We start from the raw sequence: 24211 nt of genomic DNA on the forward strand, positions 1-24211 counted from the left end.
TATGCATGCACAGCCACATAAACATATGCACACACATCTGGGGCAATTTGTAGAACCAGCAATTTACCAATGGCATGTTTCTGGGATGCAGGACGAAACCAAGGCAACTACTGAAAACCCACATGGACAGAGGAGATGACATGCAGAATGCAGATACTGCATGGAAGGAACCTTACATGAAAAGTGAACCATTTCTACCCAAATGTATGTATAAGATAAAACAGGTTAAAGAAGTGAAAAATTATGTTAGTAATATACTCTGCAAGATACCACCACCACCCCCACAGAAAAGATGGGGGGTGTGAGGCAGTAAGTCATAGTCTAAAATGGATTTAACTGGAAAGTTTTTTATTAGAGCCAGGGTAATCTGGTTAGCTCAACTTGAGGGTGAGTCTGCCAGATTCATTCTGCAAATGCAATGGATTACATGCCTGACTTGAATTACTTCACTTAACAGGATACCCTTAGTCTGTGAGTTTAGATGCTTCTTAGTGGTTATCAGAAAGGCATTCAAAGGAATGGAGCTCCAACCTTTTCTTAACTGTACATAGAAAAACAAAGCTATCCTGAATAAAGTGCAGGGTTCTTACAATTTGAAACATTACTGAAACTTTTCAGGGTCCGCAGTGGTGGTGCTGCAATAGTGTTGTCGCCTCACAGTAAGACACTGTCCGGTTCGATTCTCAGCTAGAGCATCTTCTGTGTGGAGACATGCGTGAATGGGGGTACCTTTGTTGAAGGTTGTGCGTCAGGCCTGGCAAGCTGGTATGTAAAAATCAACTGCCAATCATTAGCAGACCGGAGTTCCACTGTGGTAACTCCTAAACGGGAAAAGCCGAAAGACACAAACTGAAACTTCTCAGGGTATGAAAAAGAAAAAAATATTGAAAATAACTAAAAACATTAAGAGATTGAGAAACCTAGGGGAAAAATACCTCTAGCACAGACTTTTCCTAATCAGCATCAACATTAGTGCAACTGTTTAAAAAACAAGTACAAGTACATACAAGCAGTAACAATCTCTTACTTTACTCTCATTGGCTAACTCGTTGTCTCTATAACAAAATCTCCATTTCTATGTGAGCTGAACCTAGGTAACATTTTTACAAAAGCCAAACATTCGTTATGTTATGATAAAAATATTAATTGCATCAGTTTTATGATATCCATAAAATGCAACCTTTTGCTCTTGTGGGACTAATAGCAAATTAGTAAGCAATTAAATAAATAAATTAAATAAATAAATAAATAAATTCAGCAAGGCCATTCTCACTTGGAAAAATCAAGTGGAGATTTAACATATTTTAAATAAATGTTTTACTTCTAAAATTTTTACCTTTAACATCAGAGAGCTATAAATGTAGTTATTGGAATATGCGACTATCATAAATTATTTAAAAAAAATGCTACAGCATTTGTTTGTACACTCTATACTTCACTGCCCAGTTTTACATCTATATTTTCCTTTCAAACAAAAGCTACAACAGCACTGATAATGGAAAAATAATTTATAATGAAACACACATGCAAAAATGTTTCAGGTGTGTCACCTAGCTTTATATATAAAGTCAAGCATATCCTTTTTATAAAAAATACATTTAAATGATTAACATCTTAACTGCACACAAATAATCATTTTTAACGTTCAAAAATGGGAAATAAACTAAACTGAAATCAAAACTAAACTACAGAGATTATTTAACCTGGACTCCATATATACAATTTAATCTACCAGTCTATTTCAGCTTTAAGGTGGACAGTCCCTTTCCCACAGCATACTGGGTTCCTGACTGATCTAATGAAAGTAAACAAAGTAATTTTTATTGGCAAGATGAATTATACGTTATAAAAGTATACTAGTGAATATCAGCCACTGTATTAGGAAATCCTTTTTCCCTGAGATGGTGTGAACTCAGGAGTTGTTATACAGCAGGGATGTAAGCGGTGGTGTTCCCATCAGGTAAATATGGGAAAAAGATGTCTTATCCCCCAATAAAAACATATGTGTGCATTTTTACTTGCAAATGCTGATCATATTCAGGAACTTTTGCTCATTTGTCATTGCAATTGTTTGAAGCAATCATGAGTGAGTCAACAGCATGTCAGGAAGCCTTGCTGAAGACGTAAGTGACATTAACAATAATAATGAAAAGAATTCACAGGCAGAACACAGAAAGAAGTGGGTGCATTTGTCAATTTATTTGTATTCAGGCACGATTTGAATTTGTTTAATTATTTATATATTTATATGTCATATTTATGTATTTTTGTACTTAAAGGATCTGTTTATATATTTCTGTATTTCCTCATAGTGAATTATTTCTAGTCATCAGAGTTGCTGTAGTTTTTGCTGTATATACTTGTATCTGCCAGCTGCCAATATTAACATTGGTGTTCTAAGTTTTAAAACTTTCCAATACCAAATGTCAGTATTTTGACTGTTTCACTCACCAACCAAAGTAAATATAATTGTTTGGACAGTGGACCTAAAAGGAGAATACTGTCATTGGTTAAACTTTTCTAGATTCTGCACCCAAAAAAAAAATGTGTTTAAACTGCAGCTACTGAGAAATGAGCAGATTTACATTTCATTACATTTCATACTTCTCAGTGCCTTGTAGACTTAGTTCACTGTTATAATTTAAATGAAAATGTTCATTTTTTCAGTAAATGTGGATTCTAATTTGTCATAAATACCCCATGGTTAGATTAATGCCCCATAATGAAGGGCATTTCAGAAGTTATCTTTATAGTTAAAAGCAATGCGCAAACCTTAAAAATATCTATAGAAAATACATCTGATGTAGTACATGAAGTAATGAATTTGCCTGAAGAAACTGAAAGAGTACTGCATCCTAATCTGGATACGTTCCTCAGTAACTCCTTTATGTACAAAGACAGGATACGAAACAGAATTATTAGAAAAACCTGCTTTATCAAAGTTCTTCATTTTGCAAACACTAACCTTAGGAAACTGTAAACCCAAGAATCAATGCAAAAATAATGAGCAAATGCCAGCAGTCATCTTGCTTTCTATAACACAACTATAAGGCAGAAGCAGAAACTACAACCAGAAGTATAAGGCTGTAGTTCAGACTCAGCATGTCAATTCATTTGCTGCATGTTCCACTGCAGTTGCCAACTTAAAACATTTTAAATCTTCAGTAACACTGCTACAAAAGCAGAAGCTAGGCAAAACAAAGCCACATGAACATGCACACCACCTAGTTTGGCTTGTTAATCTAAATATTACTTGACTGCATGAGAATGAAGGTCATAGTCCCAGAAACAATTCCCTGACAGTATCACAAGTCAGCACCTTAAACAGTAACAAAAGGATCATTATGAAATATTGTTACATTTCTATGGCATATTTTCCCATAGGGATTTCACTTAAATTTCAATGGCTAACAACAGTCACCCCTGAAACCCTTAGTACTTGTCTAGTGATTATTTCAAAGACTGCATACTAGCTGTGTTGACAGCTAAACCGTATAAATGACAGCAGTTAAGTACAAAATGAGTAGACTCTTCCAAAGCCCACAGAAGATTTTAATTGACAGATGTCTTGGAGTATTCCACTCCTTGTTAGGCAGTGGGCAGACAAGTCACTTTAAGGTATCATCGGCATTCTTGAACATGAGAATTGAATTGTAAATCTTTAGTGCTGGGCCAAGCTTGATGTTCATGATTTTTACAATATCAGCCTGAGTCAGCAAAAGAAAGGCCTCTCCATCAATCATCTGCAAAAGAGATATTACAGGTAAACATCAGCTCTCAGTGTGGACAGCAAAAAACATCTCTAAAGAATTACAATGCAAGGTGATGTCATTGTTTAAGGATGAGTTCCAGCTGACAGCTCTAATAAATTTAAAAGGCCGAATGGAGACAGAAAGTCCTTTAGCAAAAAAAGATTCTTTGTCAGAATGGAAACAGATGTCTTCATCTTCTATTTGCTTTTCTTTAAACTCTTGCTCACATATCTATGCAGATACACACACACACACACACACACACACACACACACACACACACACACAAACAAGCACATAATATACATGCACATACATGGATATACATTAGGGCAGACAAAGAAACATAAGACACACACACATATTCACACATGGAAATGAAATCCATTTATCTGGTTAGTATTAGTTGTCTAATTGCTTATTATTACTGTAAAACTGTGAAAAAAACTTGTATTGTAAACTATAAATTCATACAAATCTTATGGTGGTAACCAAGCTCAAGTTATTTATATTTTTGCATTTGGATTTTTAAAAAAAGGTAATAATCTCCGAAACGTTTCTTTCATTATTTCAGTAACAAGCTTCTGATCTGTACTCTCAAATTTAAGTTAATAAACTTGAGATACTACACCCCCCATGAATTAAAGATTACAGCTAAGAGAGCAAACCTACTCCCTAACAGAAATGAAGAAAACCTTTTGCCTGTTAGACCTTCTTTGAGGACAACATTTGGAGAAAGTGCTTTCTCCAAATTGAGTCCTGCTACATCGAACAAACTGCAAAGTGAAGTTAGAAATCAGCAAACCTTAATGGCTTTCAACAGAATATTAACAAAATTTTCAGAATGAAGCCTATTTTAGAGACACTGGATACTATTCATCATCACTATTCTATGCAATGACCTCAAATGACTCAGAACTATAACATGTAAATACTGCAGCTCCTGTAAATACAGTATTACTATATAACTGCATCATTACTGTATTTTGTATCTGCAAAATTTGCCTTGCAATTTGCTGTATGTAACATCATAAAACTGCACTACTACTATATTCCAAACATAATGTACATTATAACATATTGTATGTTCACTACTATCTTCAAATGTACCTTGCAATTTATTGTATATTTTGCCTCCTGGGCTTGGTTCTTGACTGAAAACATTCAGTAGACGGGTGCACTAACCTGGATAACACATAAATAAATAAATAAATAAATAAATAAATAAATATATAACCAGAAGTAAAAAATGGGCTTCTTCTGAATGGGTGGTCATCTACATTTACTACCGTACTTCTCTTTAAGATTTGAAAATCACAGTAACTGACAATCAAAATTTGTGTAAGTGTAAATTAATGCTTCTCAGTAAATAATGAATAAATCTGCTCTCATTTGGGAGACACGACCTATAAAATTAGGACCCAGAACGCCACAGCTGCATCAGAAACGTATCCTTACTGTAGTGATAACCTTATCAATCTTCCTTCTTCTGGTGATTCACTGCTTTAGAATCTACACTTTTGTTATCTATTATTTCAGTTAAAAATGACCCTGCTATAACAGTGCCCAAATTCACACACCAGTTTCATTTAATGCTATTAGTACTATCAAAATCTTACTAAACAGGCTGGATAAAAAGACCTGAGTAGATACCATTTAATATAGTAATACTACTACACCCACTACAAAAACATTATTAACTTATTGGCAATATTTTACTATAACACCCCCCTTAGATTGTGCAGTATAATAGATAAACCAGAGTGAAGACCACCACGATGATGCAGCAAACCTTCTTTTATTTGAATAACAAGGAAACACAAAAAGATGAGCGCTTTCGCGTACGGACTGTACGCTTCTTCAGATCTATTAAACTGTAAAAACTTTTGTCCTTATATATTAGTGCAAGTACTAATTATTAGGACCAATCATTTAATTAACACAGCAATCAATTAATTTCTCAATGTAGCAATCAGTATTAAAACAAGTCAAAAAACATTGTAAAAAACAGTGAAAAACACAATGAAAATCACTGTCTTTAAAATGTATAGCGCTCCTCGCTGCAGGTATTATATAAAGACTAAAAACTAAAATTGTTTTATATATATATTCTAATGCAGTATCACATTAAAACATAGGTAATGAATCAGTTCTATCTGACCAACTTACTATAGCACTATATATGTAATTTTACAATCTCATCGCATATAAATTCTATATACATTTGTTCAGAAAAAAGCCTTGTAATACAGGTATATAGAAAGAATACCTATATCCATGCAAAGCCTATATAAAATTAAACACTAGAGTCTAGGGGTATATATCTAAACAATCAAGCTGAGCTCATAAGAACTGAAACTGTGTTTAGAAAGCATGAATAATAAGTGGGGTTAGGACTTTAGTGACAGGAAACCAGAATAACTTGTATAAAGCATATATAAAAACATCACATAACATATTGGTTGTGAAGTAGTAAACAATAGGATCACGTAATAACAAATAAATGAATAAAGAACTAGTTGTACTAAAAATGACACCATGAAAAATAAAAGAGAGACATATCACTTCCAGAGACTGAAAAGCACATCTAGAAATTGTTGATAAAGACTCTAGAAGTGATATGTCTCTCTTTTATTTTTTTAATTTTCATGGTGTCATTATCAATTTTTAGTACAAGTAAAGTCCTAACCCCACTTATGTGATACTGCATTAGAATATATATATAAAACAATTTTAGTTTTTAGTCTTTATATAGTACCTGCAGCGAGGAGCGCTATACATTTTAAAGACAGTGATTTTCATTGTGTTTTTCACTGTTTTTTTACAATGTTTTTTGACTTGTTTTAATACTGATTGCTACATTGAGAAATTAATTGATTGCTGTGTTAATTAAATGATTGGTCCTAATAATTAGTACTTGCACTAATATATAAGGACAAAAGTTTTTACAGTTTAATAGATCTGAAGAAGCGTACAGTCCGTACGCGAAAGCGCTCATCTTTTTGTGTTTCCTTGTTATTCAAATAAAAGAAGGTTTGCTGCATCATCGTGGTGGTCTTCACTCTGGTTTATCTACTATCCATTTTTTCGGTTTTGTGGAGGAGACCTTTGGGAGCTAGCCGAGGTTGTGTGTATTTATTGTGCAGTATAACTTAAGAAATTTGCAGAAAGACATCACTGATGTTGTTGTGCCAGCACAGTCCCTTCCTTTTTCAAGAAAATAAGAGCTGAATAAAAGAGAACAATAACAATGTTTTAATATACCTATTCCCTTTGACTTTTACTGCTAGTTCTGTCAGTCAGCAGGCTTGGCCCCTTTTATTGCCCCTTGCCATCCTTTTAGAAACTGGAAAGGAGGGGAAATAAAAGCCTGCAAGTCCCCCTTACTACACTAAATATTACGCATTTTTTTAAAGAACTTTGCACACAGCACGTCATGTAAAGCATTTTCTGACACCTACTGTGCTTATAAATCAATATTCACATTTCTATGACACCCAAAAATGTATACAGCAAATGACTTTCTGCCTTCTTATTCTTAATATCCCTCATATGTTAGGGCAATCAAAGTTTATAAAATCTAATGGTCTCACTAATGTATGTTATTTCATGACATATAACACACCTTCTGTTAAGCAAACTAACTTTCTCTTACGTGAAATTTAATACTATTTATATTGTCAAATGATTTCTTAATAAATCTGCACACATTACATGCACCACAGGGTTAAGTACCCATATGGGATATCTCTCTATTTTTTCAAATTTTCCCCTCGGTGAACAAAATGACCATGTATCAAAAATATCATCAATGCTTCTCCCTCTTTTTATATGAAATTGGACAGTCACACAGCTTATTCCCAAAGAGACTTTCAATATTAAAAAAGGGCCGGTAATATCTAATCATATCTACAATCTGAGTAGTAAATAAATTATATTATATTACAAAATATTCTCTAGTGTTGTAGTTATTAACATATCCCTAACACATCCATTTATCTTTTTTCTCAAGTTGTTCTACACCATCATTACCTGACATATTAGCAAACTTAAAATACGACTGCATTACTTTTTTATTTTTAACCTCTACTTAAAAACACACACATACAGTGCTCTTGGTCTCCATCAAAAACTCTTCCCTATCACAACATAAACATCTAATTCTTAAAATCTCTCCATAAGAGAGGGCAGACAATAAATGGGTGGATGACAATTCTTGCCATGCAAAAAAATTCATATTAACAGTATTTCTTCTAAGTATTTTTGTTTTTATGAGGTCTCGACTATTACCTTTTATTATTAAATCTAAAAGCACTGCTTTTCTGTCAAAAAGCCCACTATCAAAAATAAAATAAAATCTATCTAGTGTCGATAAACTTATCCATATAATGCCCACCTGACAAATGAATATCAAATCAATGATATAACTATAATATGCTGAATACCATGTTTCATAAAAAATCTGTGCCATATGCATACTCTCTTTCAAATAGTAGCATGACCAAGTTTGCATGCATGTGGGAAGAGGGGCACCCATTATGGTTGCTGTTAATTGGTGATATACATGAATCAGTCACAAAATTCACAGTCAGATTATTCCCCTAAAAAGTATTTTAATGCCTCTGTCCCATGTGCATGAGAAGCACTTGTACTGAGACATCTAACATCTAAAATCAATCAATATGTCACTATCCCAATATATATCAGCAAATCTTTGTAAGAAAAAATCAACTGCATCTCAAATGTAAGAGGAAAGCCTGATAACATAATTATATATAAAAAAGTATGCAGAAACAATCCAACATTTCTCAAACAACAGTCACAAAAAGACACACACGGTCTGCCAGAAGGCTCGAAAATATATATACTTTCAGCAAACAGTAAATTGTAGCTACTTTTATTTCTTGTACATTTACATGTTTTTCTACATCCTCTTTGGTAAATTAGCCCAGTCTTATCCTGTTGTCAAACCAAACTACAAATTAATTTTAAGCTTCCTCATACTTACTTCTATTAGTTCTTTCTTAAGTCACTCTGTCCCTTAAATGGACTTAACCACATATTCATATATTGCCTATAATCCATAACAACAACATTATTGTCTTTATATTATTGTTTAAACTCAAACGTATTAAATATTACTGCAAATAATAATAATAATAATAACATATATTATTATTAACAACTAAATTTTTGCACCTAAATCCATCACGTCTTCCCATTCACTTTTACTTATATTATGTTGTACATTTCTTCTATTACTCCAACATTCATAAAAAAGCCTTCTCCACAGAATATTGCAGAATGGCAAAATATCGTTTAATACATTAATTTTTAAATGGGGGATAAATACACTCTTATTTGGAATCATAGGAACATTTACTCTATCACACATTAAATTACCATTATTAGAAATACATGAATAAAAGCTGTCATTTCATTCAACTTCACTATAAATGCCATGAATCATTTCATCATTCCATTTTGTAATATTAGAAAAATAATCATATGTAACATCACTTTGCTCCATTTATATTGGTTATTTTGATGCTGCTGTTGTAGTTGTGAGTGCTCATTATAGTTGCACATATTTGTCCACATTGTCTGGTATTCCTCGTTATGCAAAAGTCCTGTTGTGATTCTTGTCTAGAAGCCATTCTTCCGTCAGGTGCAGGTAGAGGTGGACATTCATTATCATCCTCTAAGTTGAATCCTGCAGCACTTAAACTACTGCTCTAACACCTTGATATAAATTCTTTTATTGTAATTTCATTGTCATTTCCTTCCTTCACCCCATCTGGATTGGTTGTAGTCCCGAGTTTCCAAGGAAATACCTTTTCATTACTATGACAATTTTGATCATATATTAGCTTTTTCTTCTATTAGTTATTTTTAATTTTACTCCTTTTAATTTATCATTAATTTGTCATTATATTGATCATCAGAGTAGATTTAGTTTTTTTTATTTATTTCAAATAAGTCTACCTTATTTGTTCAGTCAATTTCTTTTGTTTAATCAAGTCACATTTGACTGAGATATTAATCCATTCAGTAGTATAATGGTGAGCAGGTAATAACCACAGATTTGATTCAGTTATTCCCCTAAATGCTTTGCCAAGGTGCCACAGTGTTTTACTAAATTTTCTTAGTGGAATTCTGCCTGCTTGTCTTCGTTGTTTTTATATAAAATCTCATAATTTTTAGCCTACAAGCTGGCATATATTACAGCCGCCTGCTCTCTGTGTTCTTGCCTGTCCAGAACTTAATACTTAAGAGACATATCAGTCCAGAAACTGACATAGCACAAGACTGACTCATGTCATCACACCTGTTGTTAATCTTACTAATTCCACTGGTCACTGCTTTGTGGTACTGTTTTTTTTAAAGACTGCTCAAGTGATAGCACTTAAGGCACGTTTTGATATTTTGACCATGCCATGCTCCAGAAATTCTCTCTCTCTCCCCCTCTCTGGCTAAAATATCAAAAACTGGAGCCACTAATGGTCAGATTGGAGCAGCAGTGCAGGCACACATTATCAAGCTAAAAAAGGTGTTCCTTCAACTGTGGAACAATTGAGACGTATCTTTAATGCATGAACTATGTAAGAGTTTTAAAGAACTGAAGACACTTTTGGGGGTAATTATGACATCATGACTAATATAGTCTTTAGTCCTAAAAGGCTTGTATATTTATCTTTATTTAAGGTCATTCCCATTTCCTTTAAATATCCATTCAGACAAACCACCACTTCCACCATACACATTGTATTCTTAGCAACAACAACTATATCATCATCATCGCATTTTAACTAATGCAAACAATATTCCACTCATGAAATCCTTGTCTTATACCACACTTCATGCATATTTCTTTTCCCAGCCACTCATTCACTAACACACTCACCCTATCATTCTGATATGCTGACATACACACTTTCCTAATTCTACTACCTATTCCATATTTCTCCATAGCAATCCACAAAGTATCATGTACCACCGTATCACATATGCCCTACTAATATTACCCAGCATAAGATTCACATCCTCCTTTTTACTGATAACATCACCCACAATTTCTCTCACAATCAATAGCAATTCTTGACAGCCTTTCCCTTTAATAATATAAATACTTTTTTCCATAACATCTCCATCCTTCCTTCCATTATACTAGGTATTATCCCCATAAAAAATATAATCTATGCTATTTAGTGTGATAGGTTTGGGATTTTTTATTTCATTCTTCCCATCTTTGTTCTATATAAATTTTAATAACCACTACATAACTCTTCAGAAACAAAACCTTTCGCCATTCATTTAGTACATTTACAAAATTCTCTCTTTGCCAGTCCATTAATTTCTTAAAATTTTCACACCTATACCATCTGACCCTGATACTGAATCAACGTTTACTTTCTTAAGTACTTTAACCAATTCACTGATAGAAATTTCTTTTTCATATTCTTCCTTAACTTGATTTTGGAATATCTTTACTTTCCAATCTCCCTTATTTTCCATCCCTATAGTCTTATACACATTTTCTGCATGCTGTACTACAAAACTCAAAATTTGTGCTTGTGTTCTTTTTACCTTTCTTTTTAAGATATGTTCATATGTCTCATTATATATACTTGCATCCTGTTTTACTAGTTTACCCAAATATATAGACACTTTAATATATCTACCTAAACATTAATGGCTTATTTGTTTTCCTCAATTTGTTTTATATATGTTTTTCTATATGATAACTATTCTCTTGATACTCTATTGTATTATCTAATACATTTCTATAAACTGTCCCATATTTCTCTTTCTTTTCCCTCCTTACATCATCCTGCCACTGAAAAAAAACACTTGTTACACTTCTTTTTCAATTCAATTCATCACTCAGAGCAGTTTTTATAAAAGTCCATGGTTATATGAATCTTCCATAACTCTCCCATTTCACCCCATAATTTCTCATTTATTCTTTTTATTCCATTTTTGTTTTAATATACTCCCTTTCCTCCAACACCACCATCCATATTGCTGAATGGTCTGAGAAACCCGTCACAACTGTATCACTGTCTACTACCACAAACCTTCCAATAATACAAAATAATCAATTCAGATCAAAGTGACCTCCTTCTATAAGTCTATTTACTTCTGTTTCACACAACCAACCTACCACTTTTTATCACTTACTGTATTTTTTACATCTTGCCCTTTCTTTCTATGTCTTCTTTGTAAATCATAAAGTCCCCTGCAATTATAATTTTCATCTTAACCATCACATAGTCTAATATTTGATGAAACAGATTTTCTCTTTCTCCTTCCTAGTTCTATATGCACACAATGATACAATTATAGAAATGCATTCTCTTTATCTCACATTGACAACAGGTTACATTCCCATCCTTACCAATGATGTATCTAGCATTTTCACTGTTTCTTTACACAACACATGCACTCCAGAACAACTTTCAATTTCTAATTTCCATATTATGTTTCCACCCCACAATGCTTCTATTTACAGTTTTTTCTTCACTTGTCTGTAATCTTATATCCTCTAACATGTCAACTTCCATATCACATTAACGGCTGTATTCCAGTACTCCTATCCTTCCTTTAGTTTCAATAATGCTGTTCACATTCATTCCAAATTTGTTGTTTTTCTTTCCTTTTTAAGTTTTGGGGAATATTTTTAAATATTTCACTGACCAGAATTTCAAATAAATTATTTTTTAGCACCTTTATTGAATTATCATTTAAGACACACAAAGGAAAACAAACCATGTTAACATGTTCACAGTTACAAACATTATACATCACATTCTACACAATTAGCATCAATCCAACATTACATAAATTGATCAATTCCTGCCTTCCTTTAAACCTCACTATTCATCCAAAACAATATTTGGCATATATTGGTCCCACAATTTCCATTTTTTATGTAATTTGCTCCTACACTTTCCTAAAGATCTCACTTCCAGTTCTTTTACCTCTGTCACAATATTCAGTACTTTAAATATACTTGGTTTAGACTTTGATTTTCATTTTCCAGTAATTGTTTTTTGGCAGTGACTAGAATTATAAAAAATAAAAAACGGAGGTTACAAATCACGCCAGTCGAAGTTGTGGGAAAATCCTTTTACTCGGTTTGTTAGCGCTTTCATGCAATGAGATATATGCACTTCTTCAGACAAACTTACAATGTAAAACTGGGCATTTTATACAAAAACTTGTAAACAAACCCTCTAATTAATCACTCAAATCATTATTCAATTAGTACTCGTTAGACAATTACTTTGAGCTTGAATTCTGAAAGCTCCACGATAATACTCAAAGTGCTGTTATTTTACACTCTTGTATTACCTAACCAACCAACTGAATTCTAGTGACTAGAATTAAACTTAATAAGGCCCTACTATGTCTAAGCAATTCAGATTATATATCCCAGCTAAAAGAAAAAAAATGTTAGTTACACCCATTTGCTCACACAATAATTCTGACAGAGTACTCTGTAGGGAATTTTTAAAATCTGACAACTCATTACACTCCAAAAACATATGTTCCCAGTTACCATTTCTTCACAATCACACCTCCAGAATTTGCCATCTACATGAGGAAAAATTCTTTGCAGTCTGCTTGGGATATAAAAATACCTATGCAAATACTTCCAAGTAAAACTCCTAAATCTTCTAGACTTTAATGCATATTTGGGAGCCGTACATATGTCCTCCCATTGTTTCCTTGTGAATTACTTATCCAGTCTCTCTTACTAATCTTTTCTAGCCTTATCTAATTGACTCCTACGGTTATCTAATATTTTATACGCTATACTAATTTTCCTTTTTTAACAACAGCTACTGTTCAACTAAAAACTTTACCTGAGCAGGTCCTTCACTTAGGATTTCACTTTCTCTTTCTCTTTGCCTATACACAAATATAAATACCTAATACGGAAGGCAATCTCTAGCTGGCAATCCAAATGACTTCTTGGCCTCTTCCTACTCCATTACCTTCCCTCTCTAATTATTTTCTCCCAATACCTTATTCCATTTTCCAGTTTTCTCCAGTAAATTCCAGCCCCATTTTGCCTATTCTCTGTGCCCCCTAATTGCAGTCATCCCTTTCAGTAGAATCTTCATTCTCCATTCCTGTACTGGTTTAATTGTTAGAATAATTACTGCTACTTTATGAAAATAATATTCTGTATGCTGTTGCTACTTTCCTTACGGATCTGCATCCAAACTCCCTCTCTCCTTATTTCTTGAATGCCCTCCACTTCATCATCAACATTTCTTTTCATTTTGAATTATACCATTCTGTCTGTGTTACATATATGAGCCTTAACTATATAGTTCTAAAATATACCTTCAAATCAGGTAATCCTAAACCACCTTGTTTTACTGAAAGGATCAACGTATCCCATCTGACCTTTGCCCTCTTCCCGTCCTGGATAAAATCCTTCAACTCTTTATTAATTACTGTCCACAACTTCTCTTTTGGTTTATAAAAATATGCCTGACCTGTATATAAAACTAAAAGGACTAAAAATATGTTCACTGCTTGTATCTCGCTATCCATATCCATAACAGCAGCTTCCTGTGTTTTATTATTTTTGCTTAGTCTCTTTAGACATATCCTTAGCTACCATAACACAATCCTTTTTAATCCATACTATTAAATACTTTGTTTTATCATTTCCCCATAAATATGGGTATTGCTGAACCAATTCATGTGTGGGTGCACACTTTACAGATATAGCTTTTGTTTTGTCTTCATTAATTTCATATGCATAAAAGAACTGAAACTGTCTCAGAATGTTCCACAACACTGAGATTTCCTTTTCTGTTTTTATCAAGTACAAAATAATATCATCTGCAAATAAAGCCAACTTTTCTTGATTACCATACTAATTACATCCTTGAATTTCTGAGTCCCTTATTTTCTTTGCTAATAGCTCTAACTGTAATGCAAATAACAAAGGGGAAAGAGGACACTCATGCATGGTTCCTTTGCTCAGACACAACTTGTCAGAGAGGAACCCTCCCACTTTAATTTTTGCCTCCAGTCCCTCATATATTCTCCTAATTAACCTTTTTATTATATCAGGTAATGCAAATGCTTCCATTGTCCTACTCATAAAATCTCAGCTTACTCTGTCAAAAGCTTTCTCTGCATCAAGACCCACCAACAACGGCAGTATTTTCTTGCATTCTACATCCCTCTGGATCATCACTGCTCTATTAATGTTGCCAAATGTTTGCCTGCCCTCCTCAAAACCACATAGATCCATATCTATTAATTTTGGCAACACATATGCCATTCTTTTAGCTAGTATAAACATAAACACTTTATAATCATGGTTTACAATTCAAATGGGTCTATATGATGCTGTGTCTGATGGGTCTTTACCACCCTTAGGTAATACAGCCACTATAGCTTTCTTCCAAGATGTTGGTGCTTCCTCTCATTTTAAAATACTGTTAAACAAACCCTTCCAAATCTTTCTTCCCTCCTCACTCTCAAACTTATACACAAATACTATCCATTCCTAAAGACTTTCCTGCAGGCTGATTGTACATCACTGTTCTTATCTCATCTCTTCCTATCTTAACTACTAACTCTTGAGACTCATCTACCTCTTAATGTTACATACTCAAGTTTTCCCTCAATATTTCCATCTATTTCCATCTGTGCTTCTTCTATATCAATATTCCTCTGCTTTAGACAAATTTACATAACATTTCTGAAATATACCTACTACTTCTACAGGATCTCTGGTTATTTTTCTTACTGCAAGTTAACTAAGGTTGGCAACAACCATTACAACTTTCTGTTGCCTATGTCATCATGCTAAATGTTTTGTGCTCTGGAGTTATGATTAAAAAGCAGTTGCTTAACAGCAATCTTTCTAAACTCATGCATACTATCCAGATATTCCCCAGTTTTCTCTTTAGCACTCCATACCTGTACCTCTTCATGTTTTGTGAGATCCCCTTTTTTCTGCAATACTTTAATCTTTGTCAGCCCTCTAAATAATTCTTGTCACTTCTTAACCAGATTTCATTTTCTTCTTCCCTATACTAAATCTCAATTTCCACTATCCATTTCTTAAATTCCTGTCTTTTTAGATGGTTGGTGGAGAAGCACCAGTTTCTCATTTGTATTTCATTACCCTGCATTTTTATCCTAGTTGTTACTGGTACAGGATCTGAAACAGTTATTGGATGTGTGTTGAAGGTTTCAATTAAATGCATATGTTCCTGCGAAATATAGTTTTTGTTTTGTCTAGCCCAGTTATTGTACCTTGGGGAATAATATCTGAATTCTTTCCCCAAATATTTTCATCAGTTTCTTCAGAAATCCACACTCACTTGTTATATTTTCACTTCTAGGTCTCCCAGATACATCCTCGCTGCTGCAAATCAATTTCCTGTCCCCACCTATAAGTAATATTCCCACCTGAAAGCTGATTATTTTTCCAAAAATTTTCTTAAGCTCCATAACAGCAGTCTTAGGTGGAATATAAACACATGCTAATGTAATCCTCCTCTTTCACCAGTAGCCCCTTGCCACCATAAATCTACCAATACTATCTTTTTTCCCTCTTCGATCACTAATAGAGCTTCTCTAGCAATTAGTGCTCTCCTTTTCCATTTCCCTGATATTCTGCTGAATACTCACCCTGATATTTATGAAATTCAAATGCTCACTTCTTTATAAATGTGTTTCTTGTAGCACTATTTGCATTCTGCATTTCTTATTATATTTCAATATTCTTACCTTTCCGTTTACACCTGTGATGCCATTTACATTCAACAATAATATGTTTAGTGTATCCATTATGATAAGAAGCTATTATTCCCATCTATTATATAGAACAGCTTTTTAAGTGTCTATTTTCAGCTTTTATGTTACATACACCAACTAATGTTTGGCAGGTTGAACCTTTATACAGTTTCTTGTCATCTCCATTTCAACCCATCTCACATTTCATAAGACTTTTTGTTTTAATGAAAACCTTCAAACAAAATACCAAACACAACCCCAGAATACCCTCATAACCTATAAACTTAACACAAATACATAAAACTATGTACATCTTCAAATAATGAAGTTTAACCCTCCTGATAGGAACAACTGTCTCAAATGGACAGTTGCAACCACAGGCACAAACTAACCTAACATTAAGTTTTTCTATGCTAAAGTGCATGTTTCATCCTGTGCTCCTATTTACACTAATTGTTGTCTGTTCTTGTCTTATCGTTATTCCCCTCCAAGGTGTGAAAAACAGCTTACATGCTTTCAGAAAATTTTAACTTTTAGTCTAAAGAAAAAATGCACTGGCTACCTTTAAATAAAACTAAATTATACATTGTTCTAGTAAATGTATTAAATATTAAGTTACCAGAAAAGCTGCTATCTCTTTTTCACTTCCACTAATTTCAAATGTTATTATCTATGGAGCAGCTTGTCCTTGTACCATTTAATTTTACACTTCTCTAAACAATGTCCAGACTTCTATTTACTGCCATCACCTTTATTCAGCTTGTTTTCACTGAAACATAAGAACAGAATGTACTAACTCTGAACATTTATTTGCAAAAGGAAAACTATTCTTAACATTGTAGTCTCTCATTAAAAAAAAAACACTTGCTTAAACAAAAAAAGTCTCATCAGATTAAGCCAAGGGCATAAATCCAGACATTCACCAATGCAAAAGTTAAAAAAACAAAAAAACAAAGCATTTCAACTCTACATATATTATACTATATTATCTTCAGCAGGTTTTTATACTCCATCCCCCACCCCAGCAGTCCAAGATTACACCCCATTAACTTAAACTTGCTTTTGTCCAGTCTTTTTCTATTTTTACACTGTAATGCCTACATTTCTTAAACTTAAAAAATAAAAAAAGTGCTTGTTTTCTTTACTATCATCATCATGTACAACAATCACTAAAACTGCTTTACTAGATAACATGCAATTTATATCATGAAATGCTTTGTATGAATGCTGTTAGGATCACAACTTGTTTTAAGTTCAGTACTTTCTGTTTTTCTTTCTTTTTTTCCCTTTTAGTGTCCTTCCAAATAACAATGACATAAAGTAGGGTATATGCATGTTAGTCCCCCCACAAGTTTAGTAAAGTCAAGCAAAATACAAATGTTCTCAGTCAATCATTTATACTATCACATTTAAGTACTAATTTCAGTGTTGCTGGTGTTTTTTCTGTTTAGCTCCATCTCCCAACCCCAGACTCCATTTCAAGTCTAAGGTATTCCCAATTCCTCTAGTCAACCTCTGTGAGTTTTTTCTGTCTTTCAAACATTTTCCTTTACAACAACAGAAAATGTTTCACTGGCAGTGTCTGTCTTTAAGCTTTATTATCATAAGAATGAGAAGCAGAGTCACCCTTCTGTTTGATGGTTCACTTTTTTGTTGGGCAAACTTTTGTATTTCCTCCTTAGTCTTTTCTGCATCAAAAATTACATTGATCCTCCAGGAAAAAATATCATAAAGGTAATTGGATACAGCAGCTTACACCTCATACCTGCCTCTTGATGTTCCCTGATTGTTGGGATAAATTTGCTTCTCTTCTGCCTAGTATACAGTGAATAATCATTTTCAACAAATATTCTATTTCTCCACTTTTTAATAATTTGCCATTCTGCTACAGTTTTGTCAGGATCAACTCTTTCTGTTGGTATGATTGCATCTTTATGAATACTGTTCTTGGCCTTTCTCATTGGCAAGTTTGGAACATACACACAATGTGCCGATTCAATTAACAAATCCTGATGTGAAATATCAGTCCACTCACTTATTTGTACTTTCATAAAATTAATATAGTCTGTTCCTTCCAGTTTCTCTGGTACAATAGATAATCTTAGGTTTTCTCTGGGTGCTGTGTCCTGTAACTCTACCATTTTTTTGAATCAGCTCTTCTTGAGCAGTCTCATGCTCAGCCAGCCTTTTCTTTATTTCAACCTCTGATTTTTGCAGTTTTATTAGGTCATCTGAATTTATGTTTAAAGCTTCTTATATTTTTTCCAGCCTTTGGTTATTTGAGTTGATATACTACTTCAATGTTTCATTTATTTAAATTAGCACATTTGAGTTATTTTTCCTCTGAATTACTGGAATTCATCTCTGGTACCAAAGCTGGAGCTTGAACTGTTTTTTGCTGAACATCTGCAAGTTTCTTCCAAGTCAGTGTTTTTCTCTTCATCTTTTCTAGTTGACTTTCTCTCTGGATCTCTACCTTTTTCTTTGCTAGTATCCAGACAGTGTATTTGTTAGCCAGTAACTAAATTTTACTAAAACAAGCAGAATTATTAACCCTTATCTATCAGTTTCTTTTTTTCAGTTAGAGAGGAAAAATTACACTGTTGATCTATGTGCAGCCATCTTGGAAAGCCCCACTTCAAATAAATTCTTAGTGTTAATCCCTTCTCCTGATAGCTCCATATTTTATTCTTCTACTAGACTTTCTTTTTCACATAGTTCACTGTCTCCCTCAGCCTCTTGTCATCCTTCGTCATGTTTTTCTTTCTTTCCCCCATCTTTTTCTTTTTTACTGTTTGATCTTGATAGTCTATCCAAAAGTGTCCATTTTCTTTACACAGCCTGCATTCAGCCACACTCTGGTTACACTGTATCTTACCACACTCATTAATTAAATGAAAACAAAGCCCCACAAAAAACATGACTTAGTGCTGACCAGCATAACTTAATGTCCTTCTGTGATTACCCATAAAAATAGCACTTAGCAAGCATTTCACCATATTTTTTCACATTTCCAAACAGACTCCAACGCCCTCCATTCCAAAAGTTTCTCTCATCTGTAATTTTCACAATGTTATTGTATTTTGGTATTTTTACCATCTTCCTGTTACAGTTCATCAGTTCAAAACTGTAAAAGTAACATTTTTAAGATTTATTTCCAAAAACAAATAATTGATCCAAGGATAAGTGTCCTTTTGGTCACACAATTCCAGAAATGTTATCATCAGTCCCTCAGATTGAAATATTAAGTCACAGAAAGTATCTGTCCTTATATGTATAAAAGACTGAATTTCTTGAGATTTAAATCCCAGAATAGTTACCAAATTGTCTCATACATTTTATTACAGTATGTTTTTTTTTGTTCTTATTCTCAAAGCTGTCCTTCTCTTTTTTTCAAAAACAGTTTTACTTACGGTTTGTTGCTGCATTCATTTTTTAATTGCTGTCACTGCTGCAGAAGTTTTAACTGCTACATTCTTTGCTGTCACAAAACTGGACTCCTTCTCAGTTTATTGTTGCTTTCATCTTTTTCTTTCTGTCCTGGCTGCATAAGTTTTAACTGCTGCATTTCCTGCTGCCATATCACCTGATTTATTCTCCAGATTACCATCCTCAGCATTTCAAAAAATGTTTCCTGCCATCTCACCACCTGCAACAGCAAAACTGTCACCTGGGTCATCCTGCTAGTTTACTTTCAACAGAATATCATCTGCAAGCCTTTCAGATGCCAGTACTGTTATCTGCACCACTCCAATGGACTTACTTCATTTTCCACTGAGATAGTTAAACACTGCTTATTTCTATCATCCACCACACAGGATTCTTTATCTGCATTCTGATTCTCAAACTTGAACAATTTTTTATCGAAATTCTCATTTCAACCTCCAAACTCTCCATAGCATTTCTCACCCCCTCCTCTACCATGCTGCTGCTTTTCTCAGACCTCTTTCTTGGTGCTGTAGCAGCCCTCTGGTGCCATCTAGTTGCTCCAAAGATAAAATGAGTGAGGGAAGTTCTCTGTTGTCCAGGTTAAATTTCCCCTACTCGGTATGAATACCACCTTGGGTCTCCCTTGAAACAAGGCTATTGGTCTAGTGGGTCTAACCTGGTTAACAATGTGTAAAAAGAATACAGTACAAAAGTTACGGGTAGAATGCTTTTCATCCCTTTATTTTGGTGATACAGTTTAGTTGAAAACTGACACCTACTTTCTCTAGGACAGCCTCATAACTTCAAGGCCTCTACAAACAATGCAAGTTATCTCCTCTCTGAGGCACAGTTCACTATTTAAAGGTTGGGGTATATCAAAGTCCTCACCTTGGTAAAGAAAGCAAGTAATTCCATTTTCTCCTAGCTTTCCAGAATGTATCACCAGTGTGATTAGTGATGTCCAAAATCATTTTCATGACTAAAGGTTATGTTTATGGTAAATTCTTCACAGCAAACATCAGGGATAAAAATCTGCAAAATGCTGGTAAAATACCAGCAGAATTCTACATGGTTACCACTGTCAATGACAAGAAAGTAACAGTCATCCTAGATATTGCAAAGTTGAACAATATGAAATTGTTTCTAATAATACTGGCTATTGAAAGAGCTTTTGACTCAGTATATTTTATCTATTTATTTAAATAATTTGAAATATTGGGTTTATAAAAATTACGCAAAGCTTGTACATTGGATCTATGCCTTTATTTAGATAGGGTAATTTTTCTCATAGCTGTTCCAGATTAATAAAGGAACTAAACTGGGATACACCTGTTCACTTATAAAGTTTGTATTACTTATCAAACCTGTTCCAAACAGTTTAAGAGATAATCAAAACATAGAATAATTCTAGATAGCAAGCAACTACCAATCAAAAATTCAGCTTTTCACAGATGACATTCTGCTGACAATAGGTAATATACATGATTCTATGCATGAAGTTAAATAATGAAATCAAGACTTCTGAATCTGTGTCTTTTATGAAATTTAATAATAATAATACTGAAGCTGAAGCTATCTAATTAAAACATCAATATAATCCCTCACTAAGAGAACTACACAATTTTAATTGGAACCAGAATGAAATTAAATATCTAGGATAAAAAAATAACAGTAACATCTGTTAACATCTATTACAAGTCATTCCCAAAACCTCACTGTAGAACTTTTATACTTAATCCAAAAGTGGGAATAAGAATTTCTTCTCATTTGAAGAAAGATTAATGCTCACAAAAATGATACTTCTGCCTGAAGTCTTAACACTTATTGCAATCAACTGCTTTGATTCAATAGAAAGCACTACTTAAGAAATTAAAACAAATGCTAATTATATTCCTTTGGCATTCTGCAAAATCAAAAACAGCCTTTATCAACCACACGGGGGGGGGGGGTTAAAGGATTTCCAGATTTAGACTCACATGAGTTGGCCATAATGTTCAGTACTGTAACACAATGGTTGGACTCTTGTTACAAAAGCAAGTGGAAAGACACACGTTATAACATTATTAAAGCACAGTACATTGAATGTGAGCATAAAAACTTGAGATAATGAACAACAGCTATGTCTGGCTCTTAAAATACTACTTATGAGAAGGTAGATTAAAAATGGACTCTTATTACATAAACAATTTATTAAAGACTTCTGGAAATTATATTTACAAATCCACTTTACTCAAGAAATGGAAAGGATTTTCCCATTACATCTACAACAGGTTTTATAGAAATGCAAATCATTTAGAAATGGTAAAGTAAAATAATATGTTGTTATAGTATGGCTGTTTAAATAGAGGAGTTCTACTCCCAAATGATAAGTTACTAAGAATAATTTAGTTTTATCATGAGGATTACTTCTTAACTGTATCATAGGGCAATTAACTACTTATCTACTTTTAAACAATAAGGAAAGGGAAATCATATCAGCTTTTTATAAGTATATAATATCCATTATTACAGCTGTAACTTCATGAAAAAGCTTGCCAAAATGCCTTCATTGGTTTGGAATAAAAATATATGGTTTAAGAGAATTATTGGGATTTCTAGGATACACAGTGTTTAAATGACTTAAAGGATAAGAAAAAGAATAAGGCACTGCTATTAAACTCAATCAGTCTAAATTCTTCTAGCATGTATTAAAATCTTTTACAAGGAAATATATTAATGGAGTATTTATTATCCTAAATAAGTTTTCAAAATTTACCACATCAAACTCTTTGGTATGTTGGAAATAGAAGTTATCAAAGCTGAATAGATGCATATCTTTGAGAATTATGACAAACTACAAGCATACTGGGTGGAGACTAAGAATTTTTTAAAGGTCTTTGGACAGATAATTGAGTATTATTAAGAGCAACCATCTTAACGAATACACCTGTTCCAAAAGAAGTCGGTAATAAACAATACATATTATTATACAGTTTATCAGCAATTGCCAGAAGAGGTATAACAAGGAAATAGAAATCTAAGTTGCCACCCCTGTTTGATGCTATTTTGTGTAAAACAGAAAAATAAGTAATCAAATTAAAACCACCAAGTAATATTATTAACTTTGGTTGCTGGAATAAGTTAGAAATGTTGCTTACAAAATATGAGAGAAAATAAAATTTATGATGTGACATTGTCAAATGCTGTTTGTTGATGAATAATATTGTTTGTAAATGTTCAATTTCCCTTCTTTGTAAATAATGTATTTATTGTTCAGGTCAATAAAACTATTATAAAAGAACTGCCTATGATTATTTTGTTGCATTTTTATTGTGTTGATAATACATAAACACAATTTTCATACTATACCCCCCCCCGAGTCTATCACACTTTGGTATGAAAAAACTGTGTAAAAGTACCTCAGCTATGCTATATGCATTGTTGCTGTTCTTCCCTGCTGTCTATGTAAAATAATGAAACATTTGCTTCTGAATCATAGTTGTTTACTGTGCAATGTTTATGACATCTCAGCTGAAAAATCTGACATCAAGTGTAAATAAACTGAGAATAAAAAAAAATGAAGATATTTTGAACATGCACAGTTTCCCTTGCAAAAGAGACTTGAGGAAAAAAGTAAATAAAGTATATTTCTTTGCTCATCATTGTTAAAACATGACTATAGGCCACATTTAGTAATGTCTTATGTACTCTGCAAGACTGTTTTACAAGTAATGAACAGTGCACAATCCTATGATGATTCTGTCTGAAAAAAAATGCAGAAAATAACTTTGCTCATGAATCCCTAAGGAGTACACAAGTAGCCTAAATCTGTGGCGATTTCCATGTAAATGAGGAATAAATATAGCATCTGTATGGAATAAGGGCTTTAGACATGACTTTGGCCATACAGCTCTAGTGAGCATGGATAGAAGCAGCTGGACACATGCACATCAGTAATAACTGGCTTGCACTATCATTTCTAACATATACCATTTAAAGAATTGGCAAATAGATACCTTTGCAGGCCTGTGCTATATGACACAGGATCTATGTGGATGTACATTAATTTATAACACAACAGGAAAGACAGAGAATCACCATCAATGAACGGGAGCATACAGCTCAATGGATGTGAAGTTCAGAGCTATACTAATTATGCATAGCTCTGAATCATTAAATATGCAGCACAACTCACCAGACTCCATGAGGAACTAACATGGATTTGGGACAATCTTCAAGTCTTGTCCAGTACGTTTTACTAAAACACTGACCAC

The 24211-nt window shown here is 33.4% G+C and overlaps 1 protein-coding gene across 1 annotated transcript in view; it reads right to left on the reverse strand.

Moving 5' to 3' along the window:
* Nucleotides 1–1142: 1142 nt before the first annotated feature.
* The window catches only part of L3MBTL1 (L3MBTL histone methyl-lysine binding protein 1), a 2277156-nt gene continuing 2254087 nt past the window's right edge, over nucleotides 1143–24211 (reverse strand). Inside the window, exon 22 of the mRNA XM_044090108.1 lies at nucleotides 1143–3743. Within this exon, the coding sequence (XP_043946043.1) occupies nucleotides 3609–3743 (135 nt within the window). The 3' untranslated portion in view covers nucleotides 1143–3608. The remainder of the gene's footprint in view (nucleotides 3744–24211) is intronic.

The sequence above is a fragment of the Protopterus annectens genome, chromosome 12.part0 (genome assembly GCF_019279795.1).
Source record: "Protopterus annectens isolate FY-2018-M chromosome 12.part0, PAN1.0, whole genome shotgun sequence".
In the NCBI taxonomy this organism is placed as follows: domain Eukaryota; kingdom Metazoa; phylum Chordata; order Ceratodontiformes; family Protopteridae; genus Protopterus; species Protopterus annectens.